Source organism: Molothrus aeneus, chromosome 10 (assembly GCF_037042795.1).
Source record: "Molothrus aeneus isolate 106 chromosome 10, BPBGC_Maene_1.0, whole genome shotgun sequence".
NCBI classification, from domain to species: Eukaryota; Metazoa; Chordata; class Aves; order Passeriformes; family Icteridae; genus Molothrus; species Molothrus aeneus.
In genome coordinates, this window is record NC_089655.1 from 20,032,488 (window position 1) to 20,045,737 (window position 13,250).

The following is a 13,250-nucleotide window of genomic DNA, read 5'->3' on the forward strand; positions in this document are numbered from 1 at the left end:
TTGGTGTTTTTCTTTTCAAATTCATGCACAGGCATCAAGAGGCCCAAATGGCTAAGAGTGAAATTTTGGCTTTGGCGTTCCATGGCATTATGCAGTCAAAGAGAAAATTAAAAAATATAATGCTAAAAGCCACCTCTTCCCTCTCCAGGGAGGACATGCAGTTATATATTTTAACCATCTATGCTCCACAAAATCCAGCTACAGACAATCTGAAAGGAACAATTCAAGTAATCCCAGAGAACAGAATAAAAATTTTACATAGGCTGGTTATTATAGAATGTACAATATAAATATATATCCCTGGTTCCATGGATGCCAATGAAAAGATTGGATCTCAGCATTCAGCATGTCCATGTTTCTACTCAAAGCAGAAACATGTGATCATGCGACAAATTGTATTTGAACAGGCAGAATTCACATTTTCATGCAGAAATCACAAGTGTTGATTTTGTGAACCAGCTCTCAGAGTTGAGTCTCTAAAGCACAGAACCAATGCAAAAATCAAATCAAGGTCTGGATATCCTTAAGAGCCACAAGGCATGAAAATCATTCTTCAGTTGAGTAATCTGTGACATCCTGGTTTATCAAATGAAATACTGATTCTAGGAATAGAACTGTTTACTTCTAGAATCTCCTAAATCATGTTTTACATAAATACTTTATTCAAGAATAGTGACTTTTGATACCTTTCAACCCAGTTTCTCAGTTCACAGATATGTAAATAAACTGATTACTATGAAACATTCTGAAATGAGGAGAAAAGACTTAAAAGAGCTTAAAATGTCAGAGAAGAATCATAACTTCTCCTTAATAAAATAAGAAACCAGCAGCTACTATAGAACATGCCATACAAGTGAAACCCACTACAGAATGAGGGCAGTACTTATATAACACTTGTTGCCTGAAAAAGATGACCTTTTCCTCTGATCACTATTCCAGAAAATATCAGATATAAGCAGGATGCACCATGCTGGTCTCTGTCTCTCCTCTGCAGAGCTGTTAGAGGGGGAAGTTCTGAAGATTTCTGGCATTGCTTCACCCAGTCCAGTGGCTGACACTTTGAAAGAGCCCTAAGTCAGGTAGATCTGTTCTGGCAGGATGAGATTTTATCCATTCACCCCTCATCCCTCCTCAAAGCTCCTTCAATTTCATTTCCCTCCTTTCTCAGCTGTTGTTAAAATGTGCTGGAAAACAAACACATGAGCTGGGAAAAGACTTAGATAATTTGTCTGTCAATGGCCCTTTTGTGAAATCCAAGCTCAACTAATGCAAAAGAGCAGCTCAATTCTCAGCTTGGGTAGGAAAAATAATTCCCTACGCAAGCAACAAAAGAAGGGCCAAGACCACAAGCAGAAGTATGACCAAGTGCTCTGCAGGAAGAGCAAATGGAAAAGGTTTGGATTGTCTGAAGGAAAGACAAAGTTGTGTTTCCCACTGCCCTGCACACAAGCAGCTGATCGTGTGTGGATCCAGGGTGAGGCAATGGATATCTTTGCTCAGCTCTGCTTCTGAACAGTTGCCTCACAGCAAATCCATTTCACTTGACTTTGCACCATTTATCAGGACACAGCACTCACACAGTAAATTGGATGATTGCATTTACTACTCACTTTTTAAGGGCTTGATAAAATAGAAAATTATGCTTGAGTTTCACACCTCTAAAATCAGACAAGGGCTTCACAAGACCCCACAATGAATTCTTTATGAGTCAGCCAATGTCCATGTTTGAATGGAAGCCACTTAGTGTCTCACTCAATTTTATTTCACTAAAAGGAGGAGATCTCCTATAACACTTTCCCCTCAGGAAAGAGCAATCCATTATGGGAGCTGGACTAATTTTTCAAAGGATACATTCAATACATGCAGCAAATGTGCAATTAAACAGCCAATTGAGTATATGAATATTTAGAATCACTTCCCCAAGAGAAATTTAAGTGGTTAGGGTTACTAAAGAGAACAGGACTATGCACAGAGTCAAATCAGGAAGAATTCAGTGTTTGATTCACCAGCAGGACTTCAAAAATTTCTGTACTGACACAGAAGAGAAAGAGAGAATAGGAACTACAGCTGGGAACACAAATCTGCAAACCAGCAGTGCCTTCTCAAAACATTCAGGGAAAATTGTGTGGCATCAGAAATGCAGAATAATCAATACCTACTATTGGTCACTAGCTTACATTTCTCCTTGTTTACTCTGCTAATAGCACACCTCTCCTTCCATGCAATCAAATCCAGGGGTTTGTAAGCGAAAAGGAAATGATTAATAACCAGAAGTCCTTTTACTGATGCAAACAAAATGTTAATTACTCGAGAATATTGACAAGTTGTGCTGTAATTATGCTTCCTTCCAGATATCAATTGCTTTTCTCCTACCCCACCCCTTATATTCTTCTTACTGCTTACAAGGGCAAATTACTTTTTCCCATTTCTACTGTAAAAAGTGGAGTGAGAATTCCCTCTTTAATTTACTGCAGTGCACTTGACTAAGGGGATAAGAGAGCAAATTTTTGTCAACTATTTCATACTCATGTGGACAGATACAGATTGGATTTATAACTGCACTGGCTCTGTTTCACTTTTAGGTGGCACAGGTCACAGTACATCATCCTTCAAATGCTGGATGAAGTTGGAGGAAAATTGACATGCTCAGCTAAAAATTATTGTGGAAACTAACAGCCCTCTAGGAACTGAACACAGGAGCTCACTGTGACTTGGTTCCAATCAGAAATACAAAAACACTGTTTGGGACTTCCTATTTGACTGTTTTTTTAGTCACCAGCTGTAGATTTCTCAAGTCAGTGGGACTTCTTGATTTTCTTTCCCCTAGTACCTCACACTGAGGGGAAAATGTATCACAATTGGTACTTTCCATCTTTTTGCACCCAGCTATGTTTAAACTAAGTTTACCAACAAAGAATTAAAATATGGCTTCAGGATGAAGCATTAGGTCATAAACCTGTGCAGAGAAATTTGGTTTTTTAACTCTGGTACATTTCCTCAGTGGGCTGGGGTGCATTTCTTAGTCCACCCAACCCAGATCAGATTTATGATATGGGGGCAGGGTGTCTCCAGGCTTCTCTAATTATTATGGTTTGTTCCTTCTGTTCAAAAGGAACATGAAAGCACTGCCATCAGTCAGAGCAAGAGGAATATAACTGAGAACGGTGTCTGCCAATGTCTTAAATGTCTCACTTTCTGATGAAGGAAGGCCAATGGTCTTTCTTTGAAACAAACAAAATTTTTCAGTATTCACTGAAGAGCAAAATAGCTTCTGCAGGATTCCATGAATCAAAAATCAGAAAGAGATTCAGAAATAATCGTTCAAAACACAGGACTGATGAGTGTGAAACCTCAATTACATGAACACCTTTTGGGTAATAATAATAATATTTTTTTAAACGTTTTTTGAAGGCCTAGGTAGAATTTGCTTACACAGAAGTAGAGAAGAAATGCAAAGGGTCCATTCCTTAGACTGTGTGATACCTCACAGATTAAAGAGGCTGTTTGAGGAAGGGGAAGGTTAAGAACATGAGTACACTAAATCTAGTCCTTGGGGGAAGAGAAAAAGGATAAAGAATAAAAGCAACTAACTCAAAGGAGAGAATCTCTGATAAATTCAGGGGAGACAAGGGCTAAGGAAAAAGGATCACAAAGCCACTAGTGCTTCCTTCAAGACAAAATAAGAATTAGCATACCCTGTAAAAATACAAACTGGCTACTTAGCAAACTCTGCACCAACAATTTGAATGAATCAACCTGAATTCACTTTGGACTATCAAAAGAAACTCAGGATTTTCGGAGTTGAGATGAGATTTTAAGAGGGTGGTGAATTAGAGAAAACCTGAAAAACACGATGCTATAACATCCAGTGGATGTTACTAGATAATCCCTTCAGATCCAGATCCCCAGGTACAGTTTTACATGTGTCTATGATTTTTATTTATACTGCCTATATCTGTGGCTTGACTTTTTGAGAAGGGCTTTAGGAAGGGATATAATATCATTAAAAGTCCCATGGCACTCATATGGGGAAATGTGTGTATATAAAGACTTTAGGAGCCTTGGAAAAAATTTTACCATCCAAAAAAGATCACAAAAAACCCCAACCAAAGCCCCAGTGTCCTTAATAATGAAATGCATATCAAGTGTTTATGTTCCCTTTAAAATGTTTGGGGTTTTACTATAGTTTTTATTTGTATATTTATATGCACACACTGTATATATGTATATAAACATACACACATATATTTGTTTCTCTCTAGGGAGGGAGGAAGGGATGGAAGGAATGGGAGGATCCTCGTTAAATGAAGATTTACAATGCAAGCTATCATCTTCACCATTGTATGTGCTAGCCATAAAAAGTACCAGAGGGAACAAGGAAATAAACAATGTAGACATTGTAGAAAAGTGAAATTACTTTTTCTAAAGTAAACTTATTTAAAATTAACACAGTTGTTAAACTGAAGCCCTTTTGCAAATTACCTTTATTCTGGGAATCTTTAATATTTTCTATTTAGCAAACCCTTATCTATAAGGTCCTGCCAATAACCTCTGCATAAACATCCAAGTCTCCACATTCCTAAACTTTTATGACAGTTAAAAAGCAATTTTATGAATATTTATGAAGGCACTAAATTATTAAAATAAATACAGATATTTACACAGTAGAACAACATCTTCATATAATGGATGTGGAAAAAATGCTAATATGTGAACATTTTAAAGATGAAGTGGTTTGGCCTTCAGGGCTTTTGTTACTCTATTAAAAGTTAATTTAAGACAAAAATTATGGCTTTTTCACGAATTGCAACCCCTAAAGATTAAATCATGATCAAGACACACAACATTTTTCAAAAATTGAATCTGGTAATGACATTTCCAGAGGCTGGATATTGAAACCATTGTGCAGTTGTCCCTGAAAAAGCCTCCTCTGGTTTCCTCAGCACGCTCGGAGCAGTGGCACACACTCAGATGGGCTCTGGGGCACAGGAGCTGGGTGCTACCAAGGTGCTTTTACCAATCTCTCTCCCATCACATATTTTTCACTATTAGGATAAGTTATCTACAAACACCGTGGGCAGCTCAAGGTGTTCTTTCTCCAGAAGGTGCTCTACACCACAGGAGTGATTTGCCTAATCACAGGTAATAAACTTCACCATCTTTCAGCAGCCACATTTATAGACCCTCCTGGAGCAAGGACATCAGGAGGCTGCTCTGACCTCCTGTGACTGGCTACTCAACCTCACCAGTGACCCCAGTAACCAGAGTTCCACCAAAACACAAATTTTCCTTCTAGCCAGGACACCAGGAGAGAGCCACCTTCCATCTCAAGGTATGAGAAAATGTGTTCTTTTCATGGCAATTCCCTCCAGAGGTTGTGCATCACTTCTCTTCTACATTTGTCTCATTTCAGCTCCCTGCTTAAGAAAACTTTTCTTCTTCCTTAATCCAGCCCCCTCTTTGTTCAGCAGCAATCCAGATCTTACAATTGTCTCAGACTAGTCACAGGAGATCCCTTCAGGAGCTGTTGGAACAGTTTGAATTTTTTCCTTCTGTCAGTTTTCCAGCACTGTGAGTTATTGTGGCTAATGAGACCAAAAAGACTTGGTTATGCCAAGTTCCCTGTCACGTGAGTGCTCCCCAGCTCAGCCCCCTGCCTCACTCTGACTTGCTATAGGAAATTGCCACTCCAGGTGCTGGGTGTAGTAAATTCCTGAACTTTCCAGCTGCATTTGAAAAGGATTTTGCCTTTGCAATACTCTTGCCTGCTCCTTGAAGCATTTCTACCATTCCTTTTCCCTCACTTTTTATATTAATCTATAATAGTCTTGCTCACTAACTGATCTTAGTGAGCAAGATCAGCTGCAAATGGTGAAAACCCCTTCTCAAGCCCCTGCTCCACTCTGATATTTTTATATATATAAAATACATAACACATTTTAATCTTCTTTTTTTTAACATAGCAATGTAAACTCCTAGTTTTTTATTTTGTTTTGGGTTTTTTCCCTCCCCAGAGTCACTGCTCTTGTTGATACCCTGCTGTAAAGGTAGGGCCCAGGTTCTTTCTCTTTATAGCTGTAATTTATGATGTGGCTGAGGTAACACATTCTTTGTTTGAAAAGGTCCAGCTTAAGGGATCAGGATGTGTCTCTGTGGCTCTGGACAGGTGCCACTGCCAGGGCTGCTGCCCCTCTCATCCTGACCAGAAACCACCTTCTGATCCAGTGGAACAGAAACACAACACTCCCGGTGAAATCTGAAAATTATATCCAATTGCAAAAATTACTCCAGGTCAGATTTCTGCAAATCTTGTTCTCACAAAGCAGCTTAAATTTATGAACCTTACAGAATTTAATCAGAATTACTCATGTTTAAGACTAAACTGCATATTTTAACAGCACATTAACTTCAGGCTTTTCTGCCTACTCCAAATTCCTTGTACATTCCAATTTCAAATTATTCCAAGCGCTGAACTCTGTTGTTTTCAGTGTCTAAAGATATGAGAGATGGGCACAGCCTGAAAGACTGAAAGTACAAGCTCCAAATTATTTTCAACCTTAATCCTCCCCCAATTTTGTACCTTATCCAATCCCTAGAAACTAAATCTACACGGCAAAAATACTGTCATTTATATAAGTGTATTTCCAAATATTCAAATTTCCATCACTTGGACTTAGTTCTGTAAATTAGCCCCTTGAACATGAAGCTCTTTTTTACCAGCACATCTTTTCTCTTAATATGATGTAAAAACAAAAGAAATGTTGTTCAGTTTTCATGGTGATTTTTTTTCTGCCAGCAGTAGTTTATTATTTCTTTCAGGTTTTTTTCCAAAGGACTCAGCAGAGAGAAAAAGAACAATCAAACATTTTTTAAAAAGCAAATTAAATATGCGAAAGGGGAAAATAGGAAAAAAGAACACATGAAAAACAGCAGTAAAGAGAGAAAGACAAAAAGCATAAATGTGCAAGGGAGATACAACTGAAAAATAGAGACATAATTAGAAACTGTTATGAAGATGGAACCTCAGTGCAGGGTCTATAATAATAAGACTCAACTCCAGAGTGAGATACTTGCATAATATAAAGTAATAATAATGAAAAAATTAAAGGAAATTAACATGAAAAATACAAGTTAAATACAAAAAGTGGAAAGAAACCCACTAAGTATATATGTTTATATAGCCACAGCTCTCTTATGAACTAGTGCTCTGTTTTAATGTGATGTAAAACCAAGCACATGGAAGGCAGAGATAAGGAAAATATAGGGAGAGGGAAGTATCAGCTGAAACAGAAATCTGAGACTCAGTAAGTACAGAAACATAAACATTAGGGGAGAGAAAAAGATACAAAGAGTGGATTCAGCAGAGAGATACTGGGCTCATTTAAACCAGCAGGACTTGCAGCTTAAGGCAATATTTCACATCAAATATTCCTTAGAAAAGGAGAATCTACTTCTGATAATCTTTCTCCACCTTTACTGATAGTTACGAGCAAAGTAAAGCTCACAATTATTCCACGGCCAAAGAGACACAAATTATATTCTAGAAAGGGGTAGTTTACAGGCTCAAGAAAAATGGCAAACCCTCTGTGAGGAGAACATGGAAAGTAGGTTTGGGTGGTTGTAATTTCACCTCAGACCCTGAGCACACATTTGAGTCAGTCTCCTGATCACACCACACTTTGCTTTGTGCTGTGTAACAGACTCTGAATGTGCAAAACTGATTCTTTTGGAGCTCCAGAAATGTAGCTGATGCACCTCAGCCATTTAACAGCCCATATTTGGGACCAGGCTACAGCCAACCCACACAAAAACTCCTGAGATGTGCCTTGTCCTCAGCACCTTCTGGTTTTCTCTTCTCCTTCAGGCTGCTTGGTAATTCAGACACAGCGAGTGTTCACAGGAACGCAAATTGGTAAAAAGTCCATCTCAGAGACAGTGCTGCTACAGCAAACTTTACATCTTTATCAAATCCCTGCTTTATGAGCCCTGATTGCTGTTTCATTGGCTTTGTCAGCAGTGAGATGCAGGATCAGATCTATTGCTGGAAATGATGGGCAACAACCGAGTCCCAGCAATGACAACTGACCTTTCGCAGGCGCAATTAAATTGCATCTAAATAATTTAAATAAACAGCTAAAGCTACTCAGTTGAAAATGGCATTTTTATTGAGACAAATCTTATTCCTGTAGAAAAAAAAAAATTAAGTGGTTATTTTTTGAATCTGTATGAAGTCCTGGCTGTGCTTTCTATGGCCAACAGAGCAGGTCCCGATTTACTTAACTGCAAGATCTGGAGTCACTGCTCTTTTATAATTGCTTTTGTGAATTGGGAATGAATTGTTTAAGCATTTACTGAGCTACTATACTTTCTGTATTTTCTGAAAGTCAAACCAGCAATTTTGTTTATAAGATATTTGCAACAAAAGGCAGTTACTGGATGTTTAGAGTTTAAATGTGGTTTATATGTTGAGTGGTTTATTATGTTTAGTGCAAAAGTGGATTAATGAGCTCCTGCTCTGTGCTCTCTGCCAGAGCTGGGGTTGGAGAGGATGGATACACATGCACCCATGTACACTGTCTCCAGACACAATCCCTCCTGCTTTATTAGTTCTTTCAGTGATTTCTTTGTTTGTCAAAAGGCTTCTAGTACACCCAGACAAAATACAGCTGAGTACTGGGGCACTGCAAAATATACAGAAAAATAAACAACTCTTAACACATAAAAGGCACTTCAGAGTGACATGGGTGAGTATTGAGGAAGAATTTGAATGTCAATAAGTCCTGACTTATTGGGAAAAATGGGAAACTCTTTGTTTTTGTATTTTGAAACAGAAAAAAAAAAAAGGACAAAAAAAAAGGACAAAAAAACCCCCACCAAACCACCAAATAAATAATTCAGCTGATGGGTAACTAACCTTATAAAGCAAAGGAGATTGTCCGAGCTTCAAAAGTGCAATTTTTTTGGTCACGTTTGTGATGGCTTGAATCCGGATCAGGTCTTCCATGGTCCCATACTGGACATCAACAAGCTCTGCCTGCAAAGAGGGGACAAAAGTCAGGCTACAGTTACAGCCACACATCACTGAGAGTGCTCCTTGCATGGAAACAAAGTTGTTTGCACAAGCACAAGCATCTGAGTCCTGCAATTGCCTTACCCCAACTTCCAATCAGCAATGTCTGTAATAGCAAAGATCTTGAAAGTTCAATCTGACAGATAATTTTTTTGTGGTTTTAATTCACAATTCATAACCTATGATAAACTACACCCCCTCTTTTTTCCCAGTGGTTATAAGAGATGCTGATTCTGGTGAGACATTCCCCTCATTAGCTACAGGAATTTATTTAAAACTGTGTAAAGGATACTAATTCAGTTCTGTTTATTTTCTTTAAAATAATTAGAGTCTTGTAAAGTATTTCAGAGAATGAGTGATTTTACTGGTCACTTCTGAAAATACACAGGTAGCACAAACTCCACCAATACACAGTTTTATTTTGTGACTCCTGAGCAATCTTACCTAACTACTGAAGTATTTTATTTTAATCCATCAGTTATCCAAGCATTATACTCAGATAACTACAGTGATAACAGACTATGCTCTGATGTGTATACTTTTCCATTAATACATATTTTTTAAATTATTTAGAGTCACTTCGATCTAAAAGTGTTTAGAACATGGAAGATTTTCAGCTCTTCCGTTGGGACTCTGCAAGAAAATATAGAACAAGTTCTAAGTTATTTTTAAATGTCAAGCACTGGCAGTAATGGAAAAATATTTCAAGATGAGTTTTCAAGTATTTTTTTAAAATATAAAATTTAAGAATAACCAAGGGCATTTTTCTCATACATTTGTAGCAATAAATTCTGGTGAAAACAAAGTAAGAGGATAATCAGTCTTGTACATTACTATTTTAGAAAGTTATGAACCGCTCAGGACATCATTGAGGACATTCTGGAACCTCTAAATCTGTACCCAGTGCTCACATAAAACACAAGTACAAAAAGACACAAGAATATTACATAAGTGTTTAAAAATTAAAATAAGAGGAGCAGTACAAGATGGAAAAGTTTTCTCTTTCAGTTCAGAGTAACTTAAGTATGGATTCATTGCCAAAGGCAACAGTTCTGCTTTTGGGTATCCCTACACAAACTGTTTAAATTCTAGCAACAGTTGTTCTGGATGTGTAGGATGTGTGAAATTTTAGTAGATTCCTGAACATGGGTATTTTAGGAAAGTATTTACCCTTAAAAAAACTGTATCTGTGTGAGTTTGCATCTCAACATTCAAGTTGAAACCATACAAAAACTTTGCCAAGATTGCTGTCTTTATAAATTCTTCAGAAAAGTTTCCAAGTCTGCAATATGTGATCAGTGCTGTACAAACCAAGTATGTGGAAAGGCCAGCCAAAGTTATAGACATTTCTGACTAGGAAAACATCAGATTTAACACCAAGTAATGAAATGTAGAACAGGAAAGCTCACACTTCACTGTTTCTTCTGAAATAGATGGGGGTTTTTTAATATCTAAAAAACTAGAAAACTATTTAGCCAATATAATTTTTTCCCATATTTGAAAAGTAGGATAAAATCAAGTAAAGATTTCATACTAGGGAAAGGTATTTTATGTTTTACCTAATCTCATGCCTCCAGTTTTAAAGAATTACCTCAGATATGGAAAGAGTATTTACCAGGGTGCGCAAGTTCATAATTTTTTTACCTCTTTCTGCAGCTCTTATCTTTATTTTAATTTGTACTGACACATATGTCATTAGATACAATGGTTATTAGTGTCTCAGGAGTCTTATGGCTTGAGAGGTTATGGGAGGCTATACCTAGGTTGATTTCTAGGGATTCCTCTCTCCAATTCCTTTGGACCCCATGCCTTCCTCACCTATTCTCCAAAGCAAAAATCAGGGCTGTCATTATTTGTATGAGAGAAAGCACACTGACTTTTCCTGAGGCAAAATCAATACCCAAACATGAAGATCATGAAGATCGTTTGCTTCTGCAGGATGTCTGTGTGGAAATGAGCTCCCTGCCCATCTACATTCATGTGCTGCTGCTCTGCACATCCCTTTGGCTCTCTGCTTCTCCAGGGTGCTACCCACTGCTCTGTAAACAACAAAACTACATGTTTGCACAATTATTAATGTGTTTAGCAACTGCCCTTGCATGTTCTTAGTTAATTTATGGATGCAAACTGCATCTTCAAGAGAGGCTCACTGGTCTTTCCCAGGAAACATGTGCCCAGCAGACAGAGACAGAAAAAGGCCCTGCAAAAGCACAGCTCATTTTTTAATTATGTGGAAAACAGAAGTTGACTCCCTGCTGCCCCAAACAGGCTGCAAACCATGTGCTTTGCTTCAAATTTTAAAAGTTGGACCCAGTGCCAAAGCTATTAAGTACATTCATGCATTGAGAGTACGTGTAAGAAATTGCATAATGAAGGAGCAGCTGGGTGTAATTGAACAGAGTGTTCATGGGCTTTCATCACACATCTTCCACATGAAATACAGATATGTCAAAGCTCAAAGGTTATCATATTCTGGAAATAGCATGTATAGCCTAGCACCCAGAGGTCTGCACAGCTTATACCACCTTTACCTCGAGCTAAAACGACAAAGAAAAAGTGAATTAAATCTTCTTTTAAGTCAAACTACACATGGCTCATCTCTGGCAAATGAAGTCAATAATTCACTGGAAGAGTTTAGAACAAAGTTGTAACGTTTTGGCAATACAATCCAGAAAGTAATAGGTACACATTAAATTATAAAAACAGTTATGCAAATTATTCTTACCCCTTCCTCTATTCTGCACCCTTACACTTAAGTAAAATTTGTAATAAAAAGCAAAATAATCTGCAGTATTAATAAAATCTCATCAATACAGTGCAGCAATACTAGCTCAGAGTAGTTAGTTTTGGTTTTATTTAGTGGACTGGGGCTCAACTAATTGGGAGCCTAACTTCTAATATAAAATTAAATATTGAATAAATACAACCTCAAAATAATGGTGAAGAATCCTATTGAATCCAGACATTCCACCCTCCTAATAATCTATTCAGAAGCTAACAGACCATTTATGATGCATGAAGGCCTGTTTTAGTCACAACATTTCTAATACCTCCAAAAATGAATAAAGATTAAATTTCCTATTATTTCTCATTTCTGTTTTTAGAAATGCTTTCAACATGACATAATCCTCATTTTACACATACCAGCTTTTTGAAAAGTGAAACACCCCACCCCCAACTACTCGTATTTGATAAACTGCTTTCCTGTGGTAGGATAATTCTGCTCAAAAACAAAACAGGACTCATCCTTTTATCAGGTGCCGAAAAAGAGCACTTGTCTACTTGGTTTAGCTATGCCACAGTAAATCCTCTTACCCTAAAACTGGGAAACTGCTAAAGAATGAGTTGTTTTATCCATCTGAATGAGGTACTTACTCCTCGAATCATTTCAAGCTATGCTGTTTGAAAGATATGACTATTTAGGAGAAATTGTGATGTGCATTGTGGAGTTCAGTAGTATTCCCCCATGCATGAAATGAAGTAGGGGTAGGTAATAAAACAAACATTTTTAGGAAAAGTAATTATTTTATGTTAGGCAACTTATTAGTTTTCTAAGTCCCAAGATGATGCTCAGTGAGTTGTAAACATTCCATCTTAAAAATTCTAACAGAATCTCCCCCAAAACAGAAAAGACAAATACTCTGAAAATGCAACAATCAAGACAGTCAGGGATTTTTATCCTAATTTCTCCTACTTATCTCCGAAATGAAACAGAAAAAAAGAGTATACTTCATCCAGTCATGGATGACACAGAAGAAAATAGGTCTTGCAAAGGAAAAATACGAATAAGTATATGAAGCAGGTGGCAGCTGGGGTCTTGAAGATGCTGGACACTATTTTTAAACCTTGCTTTCTTGCAAATTCTGAGGCAATTAAAAAGAATAAGATAAATAAGTTAAAAATAATAACAGAAATATGTTTGTTTTATCACATTCTCACCAGCCCACTTGACTGAGGAGAAGGATTTAATAACAGCATTATACATCTGTATCAACTCACTGCCTGAGAGACACACAAGGCAGAGATTTACCCACAAGGCAGCAAAAAAAGACTCAGGGAAGACACCATTGTGGGAAAAAAACCCAAAAAACCAAACACAAAACTCAAAGGTGGCACACCCAGGAAGGGATGTTTCTAACCACCAAAATAAGGATGCAGTCAGTGCAGATAAGAAAGCAGC

The 13,250-nt window shown here is 37.5% G+C and overlaps 1 protein-coding gene across 1 annotated transcript in view; it reads right to left on the reverse strand.

Annotated features, from left to right (window-relative positions):
- Positions 1–13,250, reverse strand: part of NAALADL2 (N-acetylated alpha-linked acidic dipeptidase like 2) — a 214,179-nt gene that overhangs the window by 144,820 nt on the left and 56,109 nt on the right. Inside the window, exon 4 of the mRNA XM_066556250.1 lies at positions 8,915–9,034. Within this exon, the coding sequence (XP_066412347.1) occupies positions 8,915–9,034 (120 nt within the window). The remainder of the gene's footprint in view (positions 1–8,914; positions 9,035–13,250) is intronic.